Source organism: Spinacia oleracea, chromosome 5 (assembly GCF_020520425.1).
Source record: "Spinacia oleracea cultivar Varoflay chromosome 5, BTI_SOV_V1, whole genome shotgun sequence".
In the NCBI taxonomy this organism is placed as follows: Eukaryota; Viridiplantae; Streptophyta; class Magnoliopsida; order Caryophyllales; family Amaranthaceae; genus Spinacia; species Spinacia oleracea.
Window position 1 is genome coordinate 19,252,829 of NC_079491.1, and position 21,509 is coordinate 19,274,337.

Here is a 21,509-nt window from a genome sequence, read left to right on the forward strand (position 1 = left end):
GCCCACACGCGACTGCCTTGGCTCGCCCTTCGCCCATGCCCATTCGTCCATTGCTCGTGGCACACGACACAAGGCAGGGCTGCTGCCTTGTGCTCGTGCACTACGCCCTTGCTCATTGCATTCGTGCCGCACGGGCGACGAGCTCCCTTGCTCGTCGTCGCATGCCCGCATTATACAACACCCCTTAAGGGTAACACGAAGCGTCCATTGCTTCGTGCGTGCAAGTTTTATGAACGAATCGCATAAAAATTTAAAATTTATATTTAAAATTAATGACAAATTAATAAATAATATTAATTTCATAATTTTAGGGCGAAAAATCGAAAATTTATTATCCAATTGATTTCCGATTGTTATGGATTCAAGTCTAGGTCATAAAAATTTAAAATTTATCATAAATTTACAATTTTTATGGTGGTTTTTAATCATAGGTTTCTAATTAAATTACAATTAATTATGAAAATCAAATTAATTCTAAATTATTCTAATTTTCAACAAATTAATCATAATTACAAATTAGATTGCATAATTAACAAGACTAGGCATTCAAACTTGTTAAACATATGCAGTAGGTCAATCAAAAATTCAAGATTTATCAACAAGAATCGCAAATATTTAATTTAACATCTTAAATTTACGAAATTTTGCATTCGAAAAACTAAAACCTTCGAAAAGTCATAGTTAGGCTTCGAATTTGAGAATTCTGGGTTCGGTAGAAAAATACTATTTTTGTCAAAATTTTAGAATGCCTTTTACATGCGGAATTGACACAAAAATCACTCAATTCGGATGAGTAACGAAGAAACTGCCGAAAAACTGCGTACGTATAATTAAATAAACGCAATTTGCAATTAATTAACAATTACGAAAATTAATCACCCCTTTTAATTCTTGCAAATTTGTAATATTTAACCATGTTCATGCAATTTAGATTATGAAAATAATAAGGGGCTCGTGATACCACTCTTAGGTTATGATACATATGACATTACATAGATCATGCGGAAACAACCATTAACCCAGGACAACATATTATTTACACATAATCATATAGCATAATTTAGATGCATACTCTTTGTTGCGTGCCCTCCCTAGCTGCGCCCGAACCGAACAAGAACAAGTCTTTAGGACTCCAAGTGTCGTCCCTCCGTAGATAGTCCACAGCACGTCCGGATCCGCCTTAAGATTGACCAACTAGAATCGCCCTTAAGGTACTAGAAAATTTCGGCACTTTTATGAGCAAGATGTGTGTTTTAGTTTTCTCTCAAAAACTCACTTTTTGAATACTTTGAAACTTGTTATAAATTGTGAGCCCTAGCCTCATATTTATAGGGGTATGGAAAGGGAATCGAAATCCTATTCAGATACAAATTAATTAAACCTAGAATCCTACAAGAACTCTAATTTAATTAATTTATCAAATAGAATTAGGAATTTAATCATTAACCGAACTCTGCATGTTTTAGGAAACGTGCACGAACACAAACACTTGCACACACACGTACGGCAGCCACGATGGCCCCCCATGCGTGCGCGCGAGCAGCAGCCCACGCAGCGCCCGCGCGCGCTGCGCGCTGCGCGTGCTGTGCGCGCTGTGCGCGCTGTGCGCGCTGCGCAGCCTGCTGGGCCTGGCCTTGCGCTGGGCCTGGCGTGGCTGTTTGTGCGGCGCGCTTGGCTTGCTGGGCGATGGCCTGGCTTCGTGCTGGGCCTCGTCCGGCAGGCCTCGTCCGATGCTTATTCGTACGATGCGCTTCCGATTAAATTTTCCGATTCCGGAATTCATTTCCGATACGAACAATATTTAATATTTCCGATTCCGGAATTAATTTCCGTTTCGAACAAATATTTAATATTTCCGTTTCCGGAATTATTTTCCGATTCCGGTAATATTTCCGATTCTGACAATATTTCCGTTTCCGGCAATATTTCCGATTCTGGCAATATTTCCATTTCCGATAATATTTTCCGATACGTACCATGTTTCCGTTTCCGGCAACATCTACGACTTGGATAATATTTATATTTCCGATACGATCCATATTTCCGTTTCCGGTAATATCATCGTTTCCGGAGTATTCATTTCTTGCCTGTGACGATCTTAGCTCCCACTGAAACCAAGATCCGTCGGTTCCGAATATTCATAGATGGAGTATTTAATGCCATTAAATACTTGATCCGTTTACGTACTATTTGTGTGACCCTACGGGTTCAGTCAAGAGTAAGCTGTGGATTAATATCATTAATTCCACTTGAACTGAAGCGGCCTCTAGCTAGGCATTCAGCTCACTTGATCTCACTGAATTATTAACTTGTTAATTAATACTGAACCGCATTTATTAGACTTAACATAGAATGCATACTTGGACCAAGGGCATTATTTCCTTCATTTTATGTGTCAAACGTGCTCTTAGGAGCCGTTTCTAGTACTAATGTGTGTTATTGAGTGTGCCTTGAGTTTCAGGTTTGATTATGAGAAATTGGTCGTTTTAGACCCGTTTCATTGTTGATCTAGGCCACTATATGAGTCCGAGAAGTTCGGGACCTCCATCGTCGATTTTCGGGAGCCCTGGATGCTTATGGTTGAGCCCCGGGAGTTAGACTCAGTGATATGGGCGAGCTACATTGAAGATTGCAAATCGCCCTGGAAGCTGAGGGCGAAATGCAACCATCGGGCGGAATTATAAGCAATCTGGATTTATCAACGCGCGCCCGATCGGGCGCAGCTCGCCCGATCCGGATCGGGCGGTCAATCTGGAGGCTATATGGAGAGTTCACAATCCGCCCGATCGGGCGGATTTTGGCCCGATCGGGCCGACTATTGAGTGGATCGCCCGATCGGGCGAAGCGACGCCCGATCGGGCGACGCCAACCCCCAGCACTTATGCGCGAGTTTTATTTCCGTTTTTTAGGCCTTATTTTGGGCAAACTATATAAGCAAGCCTTAATTGTTTTTAGAGAACACTTTATTTTCTAGCATTAAAACCTTAGTATTATTTCCTTAGCCTAATTTTCTCTCTAGTTTATGCAAAAAAACACTTAGTTTAATTCTCAATAAAAATTCAAGCTTTCAATTCTCTTGTTCTTCAAATAGGTATTAATTCTTATTTCAATTCATTGTCTTGCTTTAATAATGCTTTCAATTATGATTATTGCTTTGTTTATTGTCAACATGCTTGAGTAGTTTAATTTCTAGGGTTGGGGATCCATGAATAATATGAAGGGATGATTGAATGATTATGATTGTTGGCATTGTAATTGATTCCTATTGATTGGTTTATTTCACTATACAATTAGATTTGCGCAGGTTTAATTGTGGTAGTTATGCAATATCAAATTAAGATTCGAGATATGCAATTTGATGTTTAGGCTTGTGTCAATAGGTAGAATTAGAGTTAATACGTAGCGAGAGCCCGTTAATTCTAAGTCTATGATTAGAATCGACTTGAGAGAGCATGTTAATCTAATCAATTACTTTGTTGATAATCGTGATTGTTCAATGTCCTGGATTATTATTTGTTGGCGAACCTATACCTAGATTCCTTAATATATTGATTCATTCTTGTTTAATATTCGTTCATAGTCTTAGTATACAAACCATCAGCCAACTTTGTTCACAATAGTCTAGATTAATTAATTGATAGTAGAAAGAACGCTTGTTTCCCTGTGGATTCGATCCTGACTTCCCTTGCTACCTAGCTAGTGGACCTTAGGTTATTTTTGATTAGGTAATACGACTTTAGCCTGTCACCCCTACGCTTAGGTATTCAAGGTACGTACAAGTCTAGGGCGACCACACCTTTTTGTCAATGACATTACATGATTGTTGATGATGTGAATTACATTATGTGGAATCATGTTTATTTTGGTGAACGAGCATGTGATTTGTGATGTTAGATTTATTGGATTAATTGTTGAACAAGCATGTTGGAATTATTATGAGTATGGATTTCATTGTCAATCATGTTGTTCAATATTTATGCATGTATGGTTTATTTCACATGCAAGGGATGGATTATTTATTTGTATGCTATTGTACGGGATGTCTAGCATACTTTGAGCAAATTATTCGTACCTCGTTGTAATATTTATTTTACCACATGTAAAGGGTTAGCTCACGTAAGCCACCGCACATGTAGGGTTCAGTTGGGAATATTATGTATGAAATGAATTAGGAGTTGTCGTGCAAGGGTACAACCCTCATGTTAATGTGCATGATGTGGAGTCTCACTTTGGTGAGGAGGAACATGGTAGTAATATCACAAGTGTATGGCTTGGTTGATCACAAGTCCTAAAGCAATTAAAATAAGATTGTTTTGGTTGTGGTTTATTAATTGTATGTATGCATGTTGTCGAGTCTTGAGTTCGCCTTTAATAAAATATTAATAAACGTAAAGTGCAACCTGAACAAGCTTCAAAACTCTTGGAACGTATATACCTTGAGTATGAACAATGGGGGGAGTCTTGCCGGAAAGCTCGTACTCCTACTAATGATACAAGACGTTGTTTCATTTATATTATGCGCAGGAATTCCGTCGGTATGACCCGACACTCGGTATGGCCCGATTTTATTATTTATTATTTGGTGTATGGTTGGCTCCCATCACCTTTCCTTTATGGAATATTCTTTTGGCCCGTTCGAAGCTTATTCTAATTAAATTGTGAGTCAAGAGTCGAGTCAAGTGTCGAGTCTTGTATTCATGATTGGTTGTTAATTATTATATGGCTTTTGCATGTTGATTAGTACTTAGTGAGTGATGCATGCTTTAGTTTCATTCACTCTATGCTTGTAAGTGTTGTGGGATCTTTTACGGTGATGACGTGTCACGCGTTCCTCGGAGGTATCAAGTATGAGCTGGCACGAACTTCTGCCAACCTGCAAAACAAGAATATTCCCGCGGAAATATTCCCTCCGATACTTAAGTAAGTATAAGCTAGAGAGAGAAGTAATTTGTAGAGAGAAGGCAGAGCAAAGATAGTTTTTGGTTGGTGGGAATGAATTGATTGCCCTTTTACCTTGGGATCTGAGTTATTTATGGTGCTAGGGTTCCTTGGGGACTGCACCCTCAACCCTAGCTATGGGACACGTGCCCCTTTAGGACACGTGCCCCTTTTGGACACGTGGCCTTCGGCCTGCAATGATGGACCTTCCATATTTGGACCGGCCTTTTAAAGAGAATGGGCTTTGTCAAATGGGGCTCTGTCTTTATTCTGGTGGAGTAGCAGGACTTTGGGCTTTCTTTCCAGGCCTGGGCCCATCTGATCAGTATGAGTTGTAGGCTGTCTCTTTGGGCTTTGTGGGAGATTTATTCAAACCCACATCAGTAAGTACTCAGCTTTTGCTGACTACGTGCTTTGTGTGTTCTGGTCATGGCCCTTGCCTTAATGACCTTATGATGATCTATCATTTGCACTTGCATTGATGGGGAGTAGAATAAAATAGCAGGTTGGTAGATTGGAATCATGTGGCTTGGGATGATCGAGAGAGTTGCATGTTTTCGTATTTTGAACTATTTAACTTTACTTTAATTATGTTTGAAACGTTTGAATTATTTATACTTTGGGTTTTGGGCCATTATGGTTCCAAATTGTAGGAGGCCTCAATATTTCATTAATTATGGTTTTTAAAAGTTAGTTGACATTTAATTCCGCTGCGTAATTCTGGTAATAGCCTTAACCGTTATCACGGTGGCTGTAATGCTTTAGTAATTCCTTTATTTTAAGTTGGAAAATGGTTTTATAAAAGCAAGGAATTATTAGGGTGTTACAATGGTGGTCAGCAGGGAGCGCAAGGCTGCTTTGGCCGGCTCCAAAGAAGAGGGTGTTGTGGTCAGCTGCAACGAAGAAGGTGGTGGTGCAATAAGACACTAAAAATAATGCTGCTGGAAACTTGCCAGAAAATTAAAGTGGGAATGCCGGAATTTTAGAGTGGGCTCTAGGAAATTCGAGAGTGAAAAAACTTGAGGTGAAAATTGAAAGCGGTGGGGGTGACATTTAATACGGGTAAAATAGTACTTTTACGTTAGATTTTATGTGCGATTTTATCGTACGCGGACGTCGAATATCGATACACTTAACTTGTTCTAAATTTAGGATTTTTTGTACTGTATTTACTATTTAGTATTTGCGATAAAAAAAAAATACTCCGTTAGTATAAATGACTGCTTTAATATTTCCTCTGTTCTTATTTATATGATACAACTTAGTTTTCGACAATATTCACACAAACTCATTTGACTTTTGCGTTTTATACTTAAGAAAAAATATAATTATGCGAGATCTTATTAAATTCGTCTTAATAATTTTTTTTTTTATATTAACTTTTTGTAAATTTTTATTATCCGTAATGAAAGATATTAACTATTGAAATCGTGCATCGGCAAAGATGCATCTCCTTTCTCCTCCTCGGTCCTCTCGCATTCTCCTCCTCTACAACAAAGGCAGCGTCTGGTAGTCGGTAGTTGTATCCATAGTCGTCGCCGCCTCCTCTGCCGACCACCTCCCCTTATCTGGTGCTGCTATTCTCGGTAATTATCTATAATCGATTTTTCTGTTGATTTAATTTCTAATGTTCTAAAATGTTAAATATATTCTAGGTTGATGTTTTGTTATCTTTGTTTTGTTGTTGTGAAATTCATATTATACTTGTATGATATGTTTCAAAATTTCTGATTTCAAATTGTTAAATACATCCTGTTGGGTTTGTTTTGGTGTTTTTCATGAGAAATTCTACTGTATAACCCGAATCAATTTTTCTGACACTCACCGTTCTATGGCCCAGGGCGGACGCCCCTCCTGCCTCAGGGACGGGCCTGGGTGGTAGGATGAAGTTCCAAATAGAAGATGTTACAGTCTACTTTCCCTATGATCATATATACCCAGAACAACATTCGTACATGGTTGAACTGAAACGAGCACTCGATGCAAAGGGCCATTGTCTGCTCGAGATGCCCACTGGAACTGGCAAAACAATTGCACTTCTATCTCTCATTACCAGTTATGCTCTTTCCAAACCCTCGAATCCTATCAAACTCATTTACTGCACTCGTACCGTTCATGAGATGGAAAAAACCCTTGCTGAGCTTAAACTACTCCATGACTATCAGGTTCGCCATTTGGGCCCGTCAGCTCGGCTTCTCGCTGTTGGGCTTTCTTCCCGTAAAAACCTATGTATCAACCCGGCTGTTGTCTCTGCTGAAAACAGAGACTCTGTTGATGCTGGTTGTCGGAAGCTCACAGCGAGCTGGGTTAGGGCTCTGGCAGTGGAAAATCCAAATATCCCTACTTGCTCTTTTTTCGATAATTACGAGAAGTCGGGTTCAGAGGCGATTTTGCCACCAGGTGTTTACACTTTGCAAGATTTGAGAGCATTTGGCAAGCAGAAAGGATGGTGTCCATATTTCTTGGCACGACATATGGTGCAATTTGCAAATGTTGTGGTTTACAGCTACCAGTATCTACTTGATCCGAAAGTTGCAGGTATAATTTCAAAAGAGATGCAGCGGGAGTGTGTGGTTGTTTTTGATGAGGCTCATAACATTGATAATGTGTGCATTGAGGCTCTTAGTGTTAGTGTGAGAAGACAAACACTTGAAGGGGCCACCAGAAATATTTCTAGGATGTCTCAAGAGATTGAGAGGTAATTGGAAATTTGTTTTTAAGTCTTGTTTTACTATGCTTGATGTTTTAACTCAGCACTCAGCAGTTTATGTAGCTTATATGAATATTTGTTCTCTTTGTTGAGGTACGTAGCCAATATGATACTTGTTAATATGGACCCTTTCTTACTGTGTAAAAACATGCTACTTTGATTGAAGGTTAATTTGGTATTGTTGTTCTTGATATTCATTGTAGAAACTGTCCTAATTGTCTCAAAAGTGGCCCATCACAGTGCTAGTTAGTAATATGATAGAAGATGTAAGGTTTTTCCTTCTACAGCCCAGGCTCAACCAGTCAACCAGTTAGAGATGTTGTTGCATTCATCTGAACAATTCAATCTCACTAGGTCTCATCGATTAGAGAATAATTGGTACTAGGTTGTTATATTGGTATAATTTGAAAATAATTATTTTGCTCATAGCAGCAGAAGTTTTTATGTAGCCGTGTTGTTGGAAATGGCATACTTACATTCAATGGTTTCCGTTGAAACATTTTACTATGTATTGATTATTTGACTTGGCTTTATAGTTTATAAGTAAAATGTTTGACCTTCAAATTATTTGATGTAGAAAGGAAGGATTGTTTATGAGTTAATATTAACTCATTTGATGTGGTAGGAAGGTTCAAGGCCACAGATGCTGGAAAACTACGTGCAGAATACAATCGCCTTGTTGAAGGGTTGGCCCAAAGGGGAAATTTACCGAGTATGTCATTGCTTAGATTTCTGCTATGTTTTCTGGCGATGGCAGTTTTTTTCAGTTTAATTGAATTTTTTATGCTTTTTCTAATGAAATTTTCTTTTTTTAGTTGGCGATACTTGGCTTTCCAACCCAGCTCTGCCTGAGGATATTCTGAAAGAGGCTGTACCGGGGAATATTCGCCGAGCAGAGCATTTTCTTTCTGTTTTGCGTAGGTTGGTGCAATATATCAAAGGCCGGTTGCTAAGTGAGAATTTTGAAAAGGAGTCACCTGTTTCTTTTGTTGCATCCCTAAATGCACAAGTTGGACTTGACCAAAAAACCTTAAAATTTTGTTATGACCGCCTCCACTCCCTTATGATGACCCTTGAAATAACCGATACAGATGAGTTCTTAAGTATTCAGACAATTTGTGATTTTGCAACACTGGTGGGCACATATGCCAGGGGTTTCTCAATTATTATTGAACCGTATGATGAGAGAATGCCTCATATCCCTGACCCTATACTGCAGGTTGGTTCAGACTACTGTATTCTGTTATGAAATATAGCTAACAGCTTGTTATTGTTGTATAAACACTGTTTCTTCCTCTTCCTTTTGTTTCTGTAACTGTTCAATATCCCAAATTTCAGTTAGGAGTTCCATTTAGAGTTTATTGCTTACCTTTTGTATCTTTATTGCTTTTAGATTTTATTATTTTGATTTCTCATAATAACACATGTTTGTGCTTCAAAATTGGATTTTCAGCTGAGTTGTCATGATGCTTCGCTTGCTATAAGGCCTGTATTTGAACGGTTTCAATCAGTTGTAATCACCTCAGGAACTCTGAGCCCTATTGATCTGTACCCACGCCTTCTGAGTTTCAATCCTGTAGTCAGTCGAAGTTTTACTATGTCCTTGACAAGGGAGTGCATCTGTCCAATGGTCCTAACTCGTGGAAGGTAAAGGTTTTATCTCGGATCTTCATCTTGTCTTTGTACGTTGTGTGAAGTCTAAAGACCTTGTTTCTGTAATTAAATTTTGAATGACATTATAGTAATTTTTGGTTGACATGTATAGTTTCTCTTTTGCTGTTTACTTATATCGCTTGTATGTTTGTTTCAGTGATCAACTTCCAGTTAGCACGAAATACGATATGAGAAGTGATCCGGGTGTTGCAAGGAACTATGGAAGGTTATTACTAGAAATGGCTGCTGTTGTTCCTGATGGAGTAGTGTGTTTTTTTGTCAGCTATTCATACATGGATGCCATTATTAATACTTGGAATGAAACAGGAATTCTAAAGGTATAGATGATGTATGAGCAACAGATTTTGTTAGTATTTTGCATGACCAGACTTCTTCCTCAATCTACTTACTCTGCTTGTTTGCTTGGTGAATATTGATTTGTTGATATTGGATGACCAATTACTGAAATCTATCAGTGGTGTACAACGGTTGAGTGGATTTGTATCTGCTCTTTGCACCCTGTCTTCTGCATGCAATCTTTGTTTTCTATGAAAGAAAAGCTTCTCAAACCCTTGTTTATTTCAGGAAATAATGCAGCATAAGCTTGTATTCATTGAAACTCAAGATGTCGTAGAAACTACATTGGCTCTAGACAACTACCGCAAGGCTTGTGATTGTGGGAGAGGTGCTGTCTTTTTCTCTGTTGCGAGGTACTTAAGATGTGTTTGATGTTTTTTTCTTTTTCTAAATGTTAATGGCATTAGTTGTTTATTACGGTGAGGTATGTGTTACATCCCCCATGCCTATTTGGAAATGCTAATTGTTATATTTTGTACATACTAATATCATAAATGTGGTGCAAGACCTATATTTTGTTGCATCTTATATAGCATGAATTTTTTTCTTATGGATGGGAAAATTTTGTATCTAGTGGTTAACACCGTAGTATTTTTTGTCATAAAGCCTTATCTCTAATTGCATGTATGATTTAGGTTGTGTTACAAGTTTATATAGCCATACAGGCTAATGAGTTCACAACTTCATACAGGTTCGCTAATAGTCCTTAGGTTTTACTTCAAACACTATTCATCAATTTGGCGGTTTGTATAAAAAATCCATACACGTTGTAGCCTTAAATTTGTTCATCTTTAAACCATGGTTTATTTTGTTTACATGTTGCATAGTTTAACTTAAAAGCAAAGTGTTACCTCTTAAAAAATTCAGGAAACATTGTCAATAATCACCTTTGATGTAGCACTTGTGGAAATCAATTACGGAGTGCCTTTTATAGTGTAATTTTTTTGGGTTAATGATAGTATTTAGGGTTAAGCTAAAAAATGGCAACCCCCAATCACCGTGTCGCTTCAAATTAGCCACTGAAGTTAGTAACAATCACCATTTTCCCCTTAAAGTAAAATTCTGCATGGTGAACTTCTGTTTTGGGGTTTTCTACTTGTTGGAATCTTCTTTTTTTCCGATTTTGTACCTCTATTCTACATGGTGACCTTGTGTTTGGGGATTTCTACTTGGTGGAAATTTTTACTTTCTAAATTGACCTTCTATTATAGTCAAACTTTTATGTCTTTATTATGCAAAAAATTAAAAAAAAAAATTAGGAAAATTTGTCACAAAAAACCTTTTATTGTGTCACTTTTGTGGCAAAAGGATATTTTCAGAAAAAGGTTGAAAACAAGGACCAAAATAAGGGGAAAAGGTTGTGAGATAGGACCTTACCCCATTTCCGTACGTTTGACCATAATTTCCATTGTTGACCAAGCGAGTGCCGGTCACGTGCCATTAGATAAACTTTGCTTAATTTTCTGTCACAAAACAACAACAAAGCCTCAGTCCCAAAATATTTGGGGTCGGCTAACATGAATCGTCATAGGAGATCGTCATTGTAACCAAATCAAACTAGAAAGGAGCGGGAAGTTAAAAGAATAAACAATAAAGAAGAAAGTGGAATTATATTACATAAAAATGTTATAAGGGATAATAAAAATAAATAAAGTTTAAAATAAATATAAGTAAAATAAGAACATTTCAAAATAGCATTTAAAAAAAAAAGTCAAAATGGAAGATGTATAAGTCAAATGAAGTCACTATTCTCTCCCTCCACTCTGTCATATCCAACGCTATATTCTCCTCAATCCCAAGCTAGGATGCTCGGACTCGGGTATGGGTGTCTGACCCGGGTAAGGGATCCAAGTGTCGGACATGAGAAACTAAAAAATCAAGGACCCGGGGACACGTTTTGAAAGGGTCCGAAACTTGTATTTGGACTCGGGGACACGGCAATGCAAAAACAAAGTAAAGATTTCTTAACTTTCATTTGTGGATTTTTTTTTAGAAAGTATTGATTATTAGTTTTTTTAAATATACATAGTTTAAGTATTAGATGAGAAAAGTCAAACTCTTTAAATAAAGATGCCATACTTTATTGCTCATATTTTAAATAAAGTAAAAAACAGAAAAAGAGGTAAAAAGGACTGAAGAGTCAAGACTACCTACCACCCACCTATAAAGTAAAAAAACAGAAAAAGAGGTAGAATAAAGGAATCACGTGACTTTTCTTCCACCTATCCAGCCCCACATAAAAAAGTAAATATATATAAAAAAAACAGAAATTCAGAAACCATCCAACAGTCGACTCGACGACGGTTTAAAAAAAAAAGTCGAAGATAAAGAAGAAGACAACCACCCTTCGCAAGCAAACTCCGTGGTTCCGATCTACTCATCTTTTCAGGCCGGATAAAAGCCCTAAGGTTTCGGCTCTTGATTTTTTGTATTTGAGATTCAATTTTATATCTAGGGTTAGTGAGTGCCGAGTCCACTTTCTCTCCGGCGGGTTCGATTCGGATTCCGTGTCCGCACCCGGGTCGCGTCGTGTCGACACCGGTACAGATGGGTGGTGAGCCGAGTCCGAGCATCATAGATCCCAAGTAGGCCCATATCGTGCTCATTCACCTTCCTCCAAGTTTTGTTAGGTCTTCCCCTACCCCTTGCAATTCTATCACTTTGCCACCCTTCTAACCTCCTAACCGGGGCATCTCTTGATCTTCTGCTTACATGCCCAAATCATCTTAAACGATTTTCCATCATCTTAAACTTAATAGGTGCAACTCCTACTTTCTTCCTAATAATCTCATTCCTCAAACGATCCTTTCTTGTATGCCCACACATCCAACGTAACATGCGCATCTCAACCACATTCATCTTATGCACGTGACTATGTTTCACTGTCCAACATTCCGTGCGTATAACAACGCCGGTCGAATTGTTGTGCGGTAGAATTTTACGTTCAATCTTTGGGACATGCCTGGATCACATAGGAACCCCGTGACACTTTTCCAAAAGTGGGAAACAAGGACCATATTTTTTCTTTTGGTTGTAAAAATAGGACCTTGATCCAAAATTTACTGCCGTTTTACTCTACTTTTCTGCGTATTAGACACACTACTCTAAACACTAAAATCTTCATTGCTCGGGCATTTTCCGAGAATAGGGTATAATTGGGTTTAGGGCGAAAATGAAATGGCGATTTGATACGGAGAGCTGTCATGGTTGTCGATTGACAATGCCGTTATTTAGGATTCTCGACACTCTTACGAACCCAACATTAAATTGGCCAAAGGCAACGGTTGGTGATGGTGGTAGTGCCAACGACATAGAAAAGAGGAGATCGACGTTTGTCGGTGGTGTTGGGTTGGTGTTTGCAGAACGTATGATTTTAATCAAGGAATATTAAATGGGAGACAGTGAAGAGGCGAAAATAATTATAATAAAGTTTTGTTTTAATGTCAAATGTCAGATACGCGCTAAGTCAATGTTGAAGTGAGTCAAAGGATGAAAAATTGAGTCAAGGTTCCATCTCATAAGTTAGGTCAACGATAAACTCAAAATTTGTTGGAACTCTCGACAAAAGCAAAGCTTCAGAAGCAATTGGGGTGGCAGTCGAATAGTTGTACTTGATAAAGGAGGAAGGGATTAGGGTGTTTGGGTTAATTTTTCAAACAAATATTTTGGCTTTTTATAAATTATTAATTGGGTGTTTGATCTTTTTGTGTTTTTCCAATAAAGGTCATAAATGTTGTTTGGCAATAATCATTGGGCCAATTTAGAAAGTAAAAAAAAACAAGTTTCTGCCAAGTAGAAAACCTTAAAACATGAGGTTACCATGTAGAATTTCCTTAATTAAAGGTCAAATGAGGTCATTCCTTAAAGGTTAGTATAGTGAAGTAACCTTTAGAATGTTATTTATTTCTAAAAAGTTCTACGGAAGGTATTAACTCGGAAAATTTTCAAATATTTGTTTAATGTATATCATGTCGCCGAATGAAAGGTAGGAGAATTTTATAGCATAGATAGTGAGCATGACAAAGAGATTTTGGACAGAAAAAGAGGGCTAAAGGAGGAAGAAGGATGATTATGGAAAAACAAGTAAGGATATGACCGAGACTCTATTTGGTTCACCTGATTTGGAAATTAACTTATCCAAAGTTATTTGAACTTGTCGAAACTTGTTTTATTTTTGCTGAAAAGAAAATAGTTGTCTGAAAAAAGAACTTATGTTTGCTGAACTTATCTAGGCTCTGTTCTCTTCACCTTATTTTCACTTATTTCAGGTCTAATAAGATAAGATAAAATAAGATAAGTTCAGGGTCAATAAGATAAGATAAGATAAGATAAGTTCAGGGTCAATAAGATAAGATAAGATAAGATAAGTTCAGGGCCAATAAGATAAGATAAGATAAGATAAGATAAGATAAGGTAAATATTACATAAGGTTATACTATAAGTTTCAATAAGATAAGGGTCAATAAGATAAGATAAGGGTCAATAAGATAAGATAAGATAAGATAAGGGTCAATAAGATAAGATAAGACAAGGGTCAATAAGATAAAATAAGATAAGATAAGATAAGTTCAGGGCCAATAAGATAAGATAAGATAAGATAAGTGAAATTCAGGTGAAGAGAACACTACCTAAGTTAAAATAAGTTGTAAAAAACTAACCCTTAGTGCTAATCAAGGTGACTACTCTCCAATTACAGCTCGGTCACTCTTGCGAGAGGAATGACACTCCCAATTACAACCGACTTCTTTCCACAATATTCAACATAAATCTCTCTCCCCCTCATATGCTCTATATACAGTGCTTTTCCTGAAACAAACTCTAACTTATTCTTAAAGCTACTAGAAGTTAACCATACTACTAAGGTGCCCCTCTCCCTAGATATTGATGTTAGCATGACCTGACTTTTTATGATTGAATTTAGATGTTTTTTGCGTACTTCACTTTTGTGCAGGGGAAAGGTAGCTGAAGGTATTGATTTTGATCGGCATTATGGCAGACTAGTGATTATGTTTGGGGTTCCTTTCCAGTACACATTGAGCAAGTGAGTGGTTATATTCCCTTCTGTGTTTTAGCTTGCTACTGTTCTAAGCTTCTTCTCTTGCATCCATTCAAGTGCTGATTGCATATATATTCTTCTTCCTAGATAGATTCTCCTAAATCTATATACTAATGTTAGTTTATCTAGAGTATGCAAGAAAAGAACTTTGAAGTGTTGATTTAGCCGGAAAAGGCTTGAAATCAATAGTTCATCATTGAGTTGATGTTTCCTTCCTTACCAGTGTTTCAAATCTATTGCTATTTAACGTAGCTGTTGATTCTATGATAAGGACATTGTTTAGAAAAAAATACTTTTCGTGGGTGAATGAAAATTGGATTTGTAAAACTTCTTCTTTCCGACCTTTGACTGTTCATTCATTTTTCTTTAACAGGAAAGATTACTATTTGATACTTAGAACCTCCTATTTGAACTAGATTTGTTTTAAAAATCATCATCTCTTGCAAGTGGCCATTGGGTTTGGGAGTACTGTGAAAGAAAAAGGGACAAGAGATCTTGTTTCACATTGTATATGTTTGGTTACCACTTTTATCATTTCTTTTCCTCACTATTTCTTAATGGGTCAATCCAAGTCCATAATCTTCATTCCCAGTCCCCTTATTAACAACCCATCAATCCCCAGCTGCCCAACATGTCATACTTGACACCTCCGATTCAAATTACCTGCTTCTCTATTTTAAAATTACTGTGACAATGCCAGTATGGCACTTGTGCACAACCCAACCCTAACACCTCACACAGCCAAAACTAAATAGGATGTGAAAAGAGTACATCGGCATTTATTCACGGTGGCCTAGTTTACCATGTCACTTCTTTATCTCTTTTGTACCTGTGTTGGATACTCCAACAAGGGTATGAAATCCTTAGCGAACACTAACTTTAATCCGAACACCTCGATAATCTTTTATTATAAAGGTTTATAGAAAAAATCTAAAAAACAAAACATAGAACTATGTTATTTATGTACACAATTCACAAATGCGATTCAGATCCTTTTTTAAAGAGGCATGGGGGGGGGGGAGGGTGGGAATTCCCTTTCTGTTTTCCCTATATTCCTCTTTGGAGCGTCCCTAAATTCTTGCCCCATTTCTTTATATGGTCACTTTTTTCTCTCTACTTCTTCTCTAATGTGTTCCCACTATCTTTTCCCTTTCACTTTCATTAAATAATGTGCTAAACCCCACAGGGAAAACAAATAGGGGTGGAGGGAATACTGTTTGAGAATGGAGAATGGCACAGTAGGAGAGAGAAGGGTCAGGAGAGAGAAAGTAGAGAGGAAAAAGATTAAAGAAAACATTTCGGGGCCGTTTGGTTGGGGGTCTTCAACAAAGGGAATGAGAATCAACTAGTATGATTCCCTTTGTTGTTGTTTGTTAAGCATTTTTTGTCATTCCCTTTACCCCTTTTTCTGATTCACTTACCCCAAAAACCCTCTACATTGAAACCCTACCCCCCCAAGGTATTTCCATTCCCTTTCCTCCCACACCACCCAAAATCATTGACCACCATTGACCAACATTATAACACCACCACCACCACCTGAACCACCTTCAATGTCGACCCACCCCCACACCTTCTCCCTCGCCGCACCGCCACCTTCGTCTCCCTCCACCTCACAACCACCACGCAACCACCACGCAACTACCTAGAGATCACCCCCAAAATCCCTCCTAACACCACCGACTGCCACAAATCGACCACCAAAGAGGGAGAAGAAGGCGCCGCAAAGGAGAAGAAGGCCGCGCGAGGGTGAAGAACGCGCCGGCGCTGCTAGGTGAAGAAGGAGACGACGACTGCAAGGGAGAAGAAGAAGGCGGCGGCGAGAAGAAGAAGAAGAAGAAGGCTGGAAGGGAGAAGAAGGCGGCGACGGCTGGAAGGGAGAAGAAGGCGGCGGCTGCTGCAAGGGAGAAGAAGAAGGCGGTGGCTGTTTCAAGGGGTGGAATCAAACAAAATGATAACCAAACAATATTTTAAATCAAAGGGTTTTATTCCCATTCTCTTTCTTCCCTTTGTTGATTCCATTCCCTTTACCTCGTGTGAACCAAACGCCCCCTTCCATTATTTCATACTGGGAACCAAACATCGTAAGGGGACGTTTGGTTCAATGGTTTTTGGTATCACATATGGGTTAGGAATCACTCAAGCCCATACCTAGTGTTTGGTTCAATAAAGACAAGCCTTGTAAGTTGTACCATATGAGATTGTGAGCCCCCCTCCCCAAACCCCTTAGGTAGTCAGGGAGGTGGATTTGGGCCATGCCATCATCCCAGAATTAAAATTTTGATTAAAAAATAACATTGAGATAAAAAATCCTCGTGCCATTATACACAAACACCACCACAAATAATGCCTTCCCGTGTCATCCCCCTGAGTCCTTTCTCCACCATCTTTCTCCTCACCCCCTTCCCTTAAGACACCACTGTGAACTTTTCTCCACCACAATCACTACTACACAGCCATCAAAACAACCAGCCAAACTTCACCACCACACAGTAATCAGTAACCACCAATTCCAAAAAAATTCCATCCATCTAATCTCTTCAAATATAGACTAGCACTAGTTTGTGGCATTAAAGTTCTTAATATGGAGCTTCAGTGTGTAAAATGAACCAACAAAGGCCAGTTACTTCCAAATATAAACTTGAAGCAGGATGAAGAGAAGAGGCTGCACCTTGGAGGGGTAGAGAGGTGGTGGGTGACACCAGAAAAAGGAGTGCAGATAAGGAGGAAGGAAAGAAAAAGTAAAAGAGGGCGGTGCAGTTGCAGTGAGACCGGTCCTGGTGGCTGTTCACACGCGTGATTTTACGTGGGAAGAGAGATATTAGAAGATTTAGAATGCAGGTGGTGACAGAGATAAGGGAAGAGGGTGTCTTACTTTTGGCAGAAATTGTTGGGTGTCGGGTTTGAGTTTTATTTTTTCTCAACCAAACCCTTAGTAGTATGAGTTTCTAGGTATTAACCATCCAACACGCATGAGTGTGATGCTTAGGCTCATAGCTTATACGCGATGTTCAACTTAAGTGCGCCTAAGAGGAAGTGAGGTTATTTCAACAAATCCATGTAATCATGTTTCCTTTCTTGAGTTTCTCATATAAAGTTTTGGGTCCCCCCCCCCCCCCCCCCCCGCTTTCCTTCAAGTGAACCAAACAGTCCCCGAGTAGCTTGAATAATTTTCACTGTTGTAATTACCAATTGTGTGTTTCTATGATGTGGGATCGGTTTCATCTTTATAGCATTGTTACCCCTCAGTTTCCCCTTAGTTAAGGCGAAAAACTGACTTTGTTGGATCATTACATTGCAGGATATTGCTTGCTCGACTGGAATATTTGAGGGACACTTTTCAGATAAAAGAAGGCGATTTTTTGACTTTTGATGCATTGGTATAACTATTGTCTCTTCATTTATTGTTTCTTACATTGTGTAATGTTTGCTTTGAACTATTGGACTAATTAAATTGTTCTAAACCAGAGACAAGCTGCTCAATGTGTAGGCAGAGTAATTCGGTCAAAGGCTGATTATGGAATGATGATATTCGCTGACAAAAGGTTTGTAATTGTAGTATCACTTTTGAAATTTTGTTTTGTTTGCTTAATGATCATTTAGATACCTTAAGTGTTGCAAACTTTGTTTAAAGAAAAATAAACAGTGTATTTGAGTCCAAATTTAATATCATAAGCATTGATTTAGAATTGGACTCAATATATCTGACTCAGTGGCTCTCTGATATCAAACTCACAGTATTAAAAATGTTGATAATTCTTTCAAAGTAACCTTAATTTATTACACCGTAGGTCACTCTTTAGAAATATGTTCCATAATGCTGCAGATTCAAATGTCATCAAGAGCCTGTTGACAACAGTGTATTTGTCAAGAGTGTATTGTGAATTGGGATTTTAGATGTGACAGTGATTATTGTTGCTGTGTGTTGTCTAGGATATGGACTAAAATGATAATCTGATGGAGTAGATTATATCACTGGATGACTTTGTGCCGTCGAGACTTGAAATGCTTAATTCTTTACTGGTTCCTTCTGCAGATACAACCGGCATGATAAGCGCTCCAAGCTACCTGGATGGATATTATCTCACCTACGTGATGCCTACCTTAATTTGAGCACAGATATGGCTTTACACACAGCACGAGAGGTGACATTTTGCTGTTTTTCTTTATTGTATCCGGAGATTATATATTTTTCCAAACCAGCAAAATCTCCTCCAACAACATTTCCACAGTCCTAGCTGAGTAGCTATTACATACGAAGTATTTCTTATGTGGATGAGATACTTTTTTTTCTTCTTTCTGGTGCAGTTTCTTCGAAAGATGGCTCAGCCATATGATAAGACTGGTGCCAGTGGTAAGAGAACTCTTTTGTCACAGGAAGATGTTGAGAAGATGAGCAGTGCCGGTGCAGATGAAGCGATGTTCTGACTTTTTGAGCAATATCGGTTTTCATTGTTATTACTCTTATGAGAGATGAGCAGTTCCAAGAGCTATCTAAATCCTACCTTTTGCAGATCTATTAAATGTTTGTCTGAAGCTGTGTAATCACTAGGTTATAGTTTTAGGCAGGGTATGTGGTTAGTCTGAATTCTTTAAGAGTTTAGACCAGATTTTGTACACTGCTGTATTTATATAACTAGCATACTCCAAGAGTCCAAGCAAGTACAATCTTGTTTACCAATGAGGTCTTGGCCTAGTGGTTAAGATTGAGGGCTTGTGTACAATAGGTATCAGGTTTTAATCCCCCTTCCCCGTTAGTAATTTATATCCGCCTTTGTGGATCGTTCCCACCAAAAAAAATCATCCATTAATTTTATATGATCGTATTTTTCCCCTTGGAAAATTTAACTAAACATTGCCATTTTTTCCCCAAGTAAGGTTGGCTTAGTGGAAATGATTTTTCCTTCTGACCTAATGGTTGGAAGTTCAATTCTTATTAGGAGTATTTAACCCGGCTGGGTTAACCCGATACTCAGAATGGTGATCCATCTAGGTTCTTCACACCCAAAAAAAGTTATTTTTTTTACAAGGAAAAAACTTTATATTGTTAGGGAAAGCGAGAAGTGATGATTTTAAAAAAATATGGAGTCATCTTTATCAATACTAGTGTAATTTAACCGAGCGTTACCTGGTTTTCAAGGTGTTAAAAAAAATAGCAAAAAGAAAGCTAGCAATAATAGGTTTAGGGGAGAACATTTAGTATATCATCTAATGCATGGACATAGATATTCTGTATATAGTATATTGAAATAAAAAAAATAAAAAAAAAAATAAAAAAAAGAACTTCTAAATGCAATTTAAATTGAAGGGCATTTATTTTTATTTTTTCTGAAGTTTAAAAAGATTTAGCTCTATCTCATTAATAACTAAGACCATGTGTATCTTTGATCGGATGACTTTCGATCAAGTGAAAAATAATTTCTCTCTCATCCTTCTCCTTTTTCCACTAACTTGATTCCACCTGCTCTCTAACTTAAATATCTCATTTTTCTTCTACAATCTTGACTCAAGGTCGTTAACTTTTCTTACCTACTTTTTTACAATCTTGGCTCAAGGTCACTTCAAAATCACCTTCCAACACAATTATTAATTTTAACAAACTAATAAATATGAAATTAAATTAACATACATATAAATGAAAATGTAATGGATAATCTTATACATACATACATTGATTTATGAACATCACTATCCCGTATTTCATTCCTTTTTGCCATAACTAACTACTAATTTTTGTCAAGTTTCCCTTGGTAGAATTTTTTTGCCATATATGTTCAATCAAATCATTTTTAATTGATTTATGAACATCACTATCCCGTATTTCATTCCTTTTTTCCATGTACCGTAAGATAGATTCTCCGATAGGATTCGTACTTAGTTGAACATCTGTATTGTATGGTTCTGCTTGATTTATTGGACGATCTTCTACAAATTCGTTGTTAAGTCGTTACTCCCTCAGTATTTTAAAAAGAAATACACTTTGACTGACGCATAGTTTTAGGAGGGTGAGTTGAATATATTAAAATAAGATTAAGATGAATGTGGGGTAATGGGTGATTTTATTTGTTATATTAAAAAGATGATGTGAGTAAGTGTAGGGTCCACAAGAAAGAGAAATATTAATATAATTGAAAGTTGAGATCAAATCATGTCAAAAATAAAAGTGTATCTCTTTTTAAAATACAGCCGTTTAAGGAAAGTATATCTCTTTTTAAACTACGAAGGGGGTATAATTTAGATATCTATGTCGTTCATCTTCTACTATCATATTGTGCGAGATGATACACGCCACCGTTATTTTCCATAATATTTTGTATCCCAAGCGAGAGATGGATTTTGTGTAATTGCGAAACGAGCTCGTAACACCCCAAATACACGCTCGACATCTTTTCTTGTCGACTCTTGCTTTGTTGTAAATAATTTGCGCTTAACTGTTTGTGGGAGTTTATTGGCCGGGATAAAAGTTGCCCAGTTTGAATAAATAACATATGTGAGATAGTATCCCACATTATACTCATTGTTGTTGACAACAAAATTAACCGGAGGAGCTTTACCTTGTAAAATGTCGGTGAACACAGGAGAGCGGTCAAGAACGTTAATGTCATTGCATGATCCAGGTGTTTCAAAAAATGCATGCCAAATCCATAAATCCCAAGAAGCAACCGCTTCTAAAATAACAGTTGTTGTTTTAGATCTTCCTTGATACATTCCTTTCCAACCACGTGGATAAATTTTCCACTCCCAGTGCATGCAATCGATGCTACCCATCATGCTAGGAAAACGTCGGTTTCGAGC

General features: G+C 37.8%; 1 protein-coding gene across 2 annotated transcripts; it reads left to right on the forward strand.

The window, feature by feature from the left end:
- Positions 1–6,360: 6,360 nt before the first annotated feature.
- Positions 6,361–19,567, forward strand: LOC110796438 (general transcription and DNA repair factor IIH helicase subunit XPD). Of its 2 annotated transcripts, none has more exons than XM_022001499.2 (12): positions 6,361–6,524; positions 6,779–7,636; positions 8,278–8,360; positions 8,464–8,867; positions 9,102–9,295; positions 9,459–9,639; positions 9,887–10,011; positions 14,580–14,699; positions 18,016–18,094; positions 18,183–18,259; positions 18,751–18,859; positions 19,023–19,567. In XM_022001499.2, the coding sequence occupies exons 2-12, from the start codon at positions 6,822–6,824 to the stop codon at positions 19,140–19,142; spliced, it is 2,307 nt and encodes a 768-aa protein (XP_021857191.1). In that variant the 5' UTR covers positions 6,361–6,524; positions 6,779–6,821; the 3' UTR covers positions 19,143–19,567. The 2 variants fall into 2 exon arrangements, with proteins under 2 accessions (XP_021857191.1, XP_021857192.1); XM_022001500.2 differs by having other exon boundaries at positions 6,362–6,524; positions 14,610–14,699.
- The last annotated feature ends 1,942 nt before the right edge of the window (positions 19,568–21,509 follow it).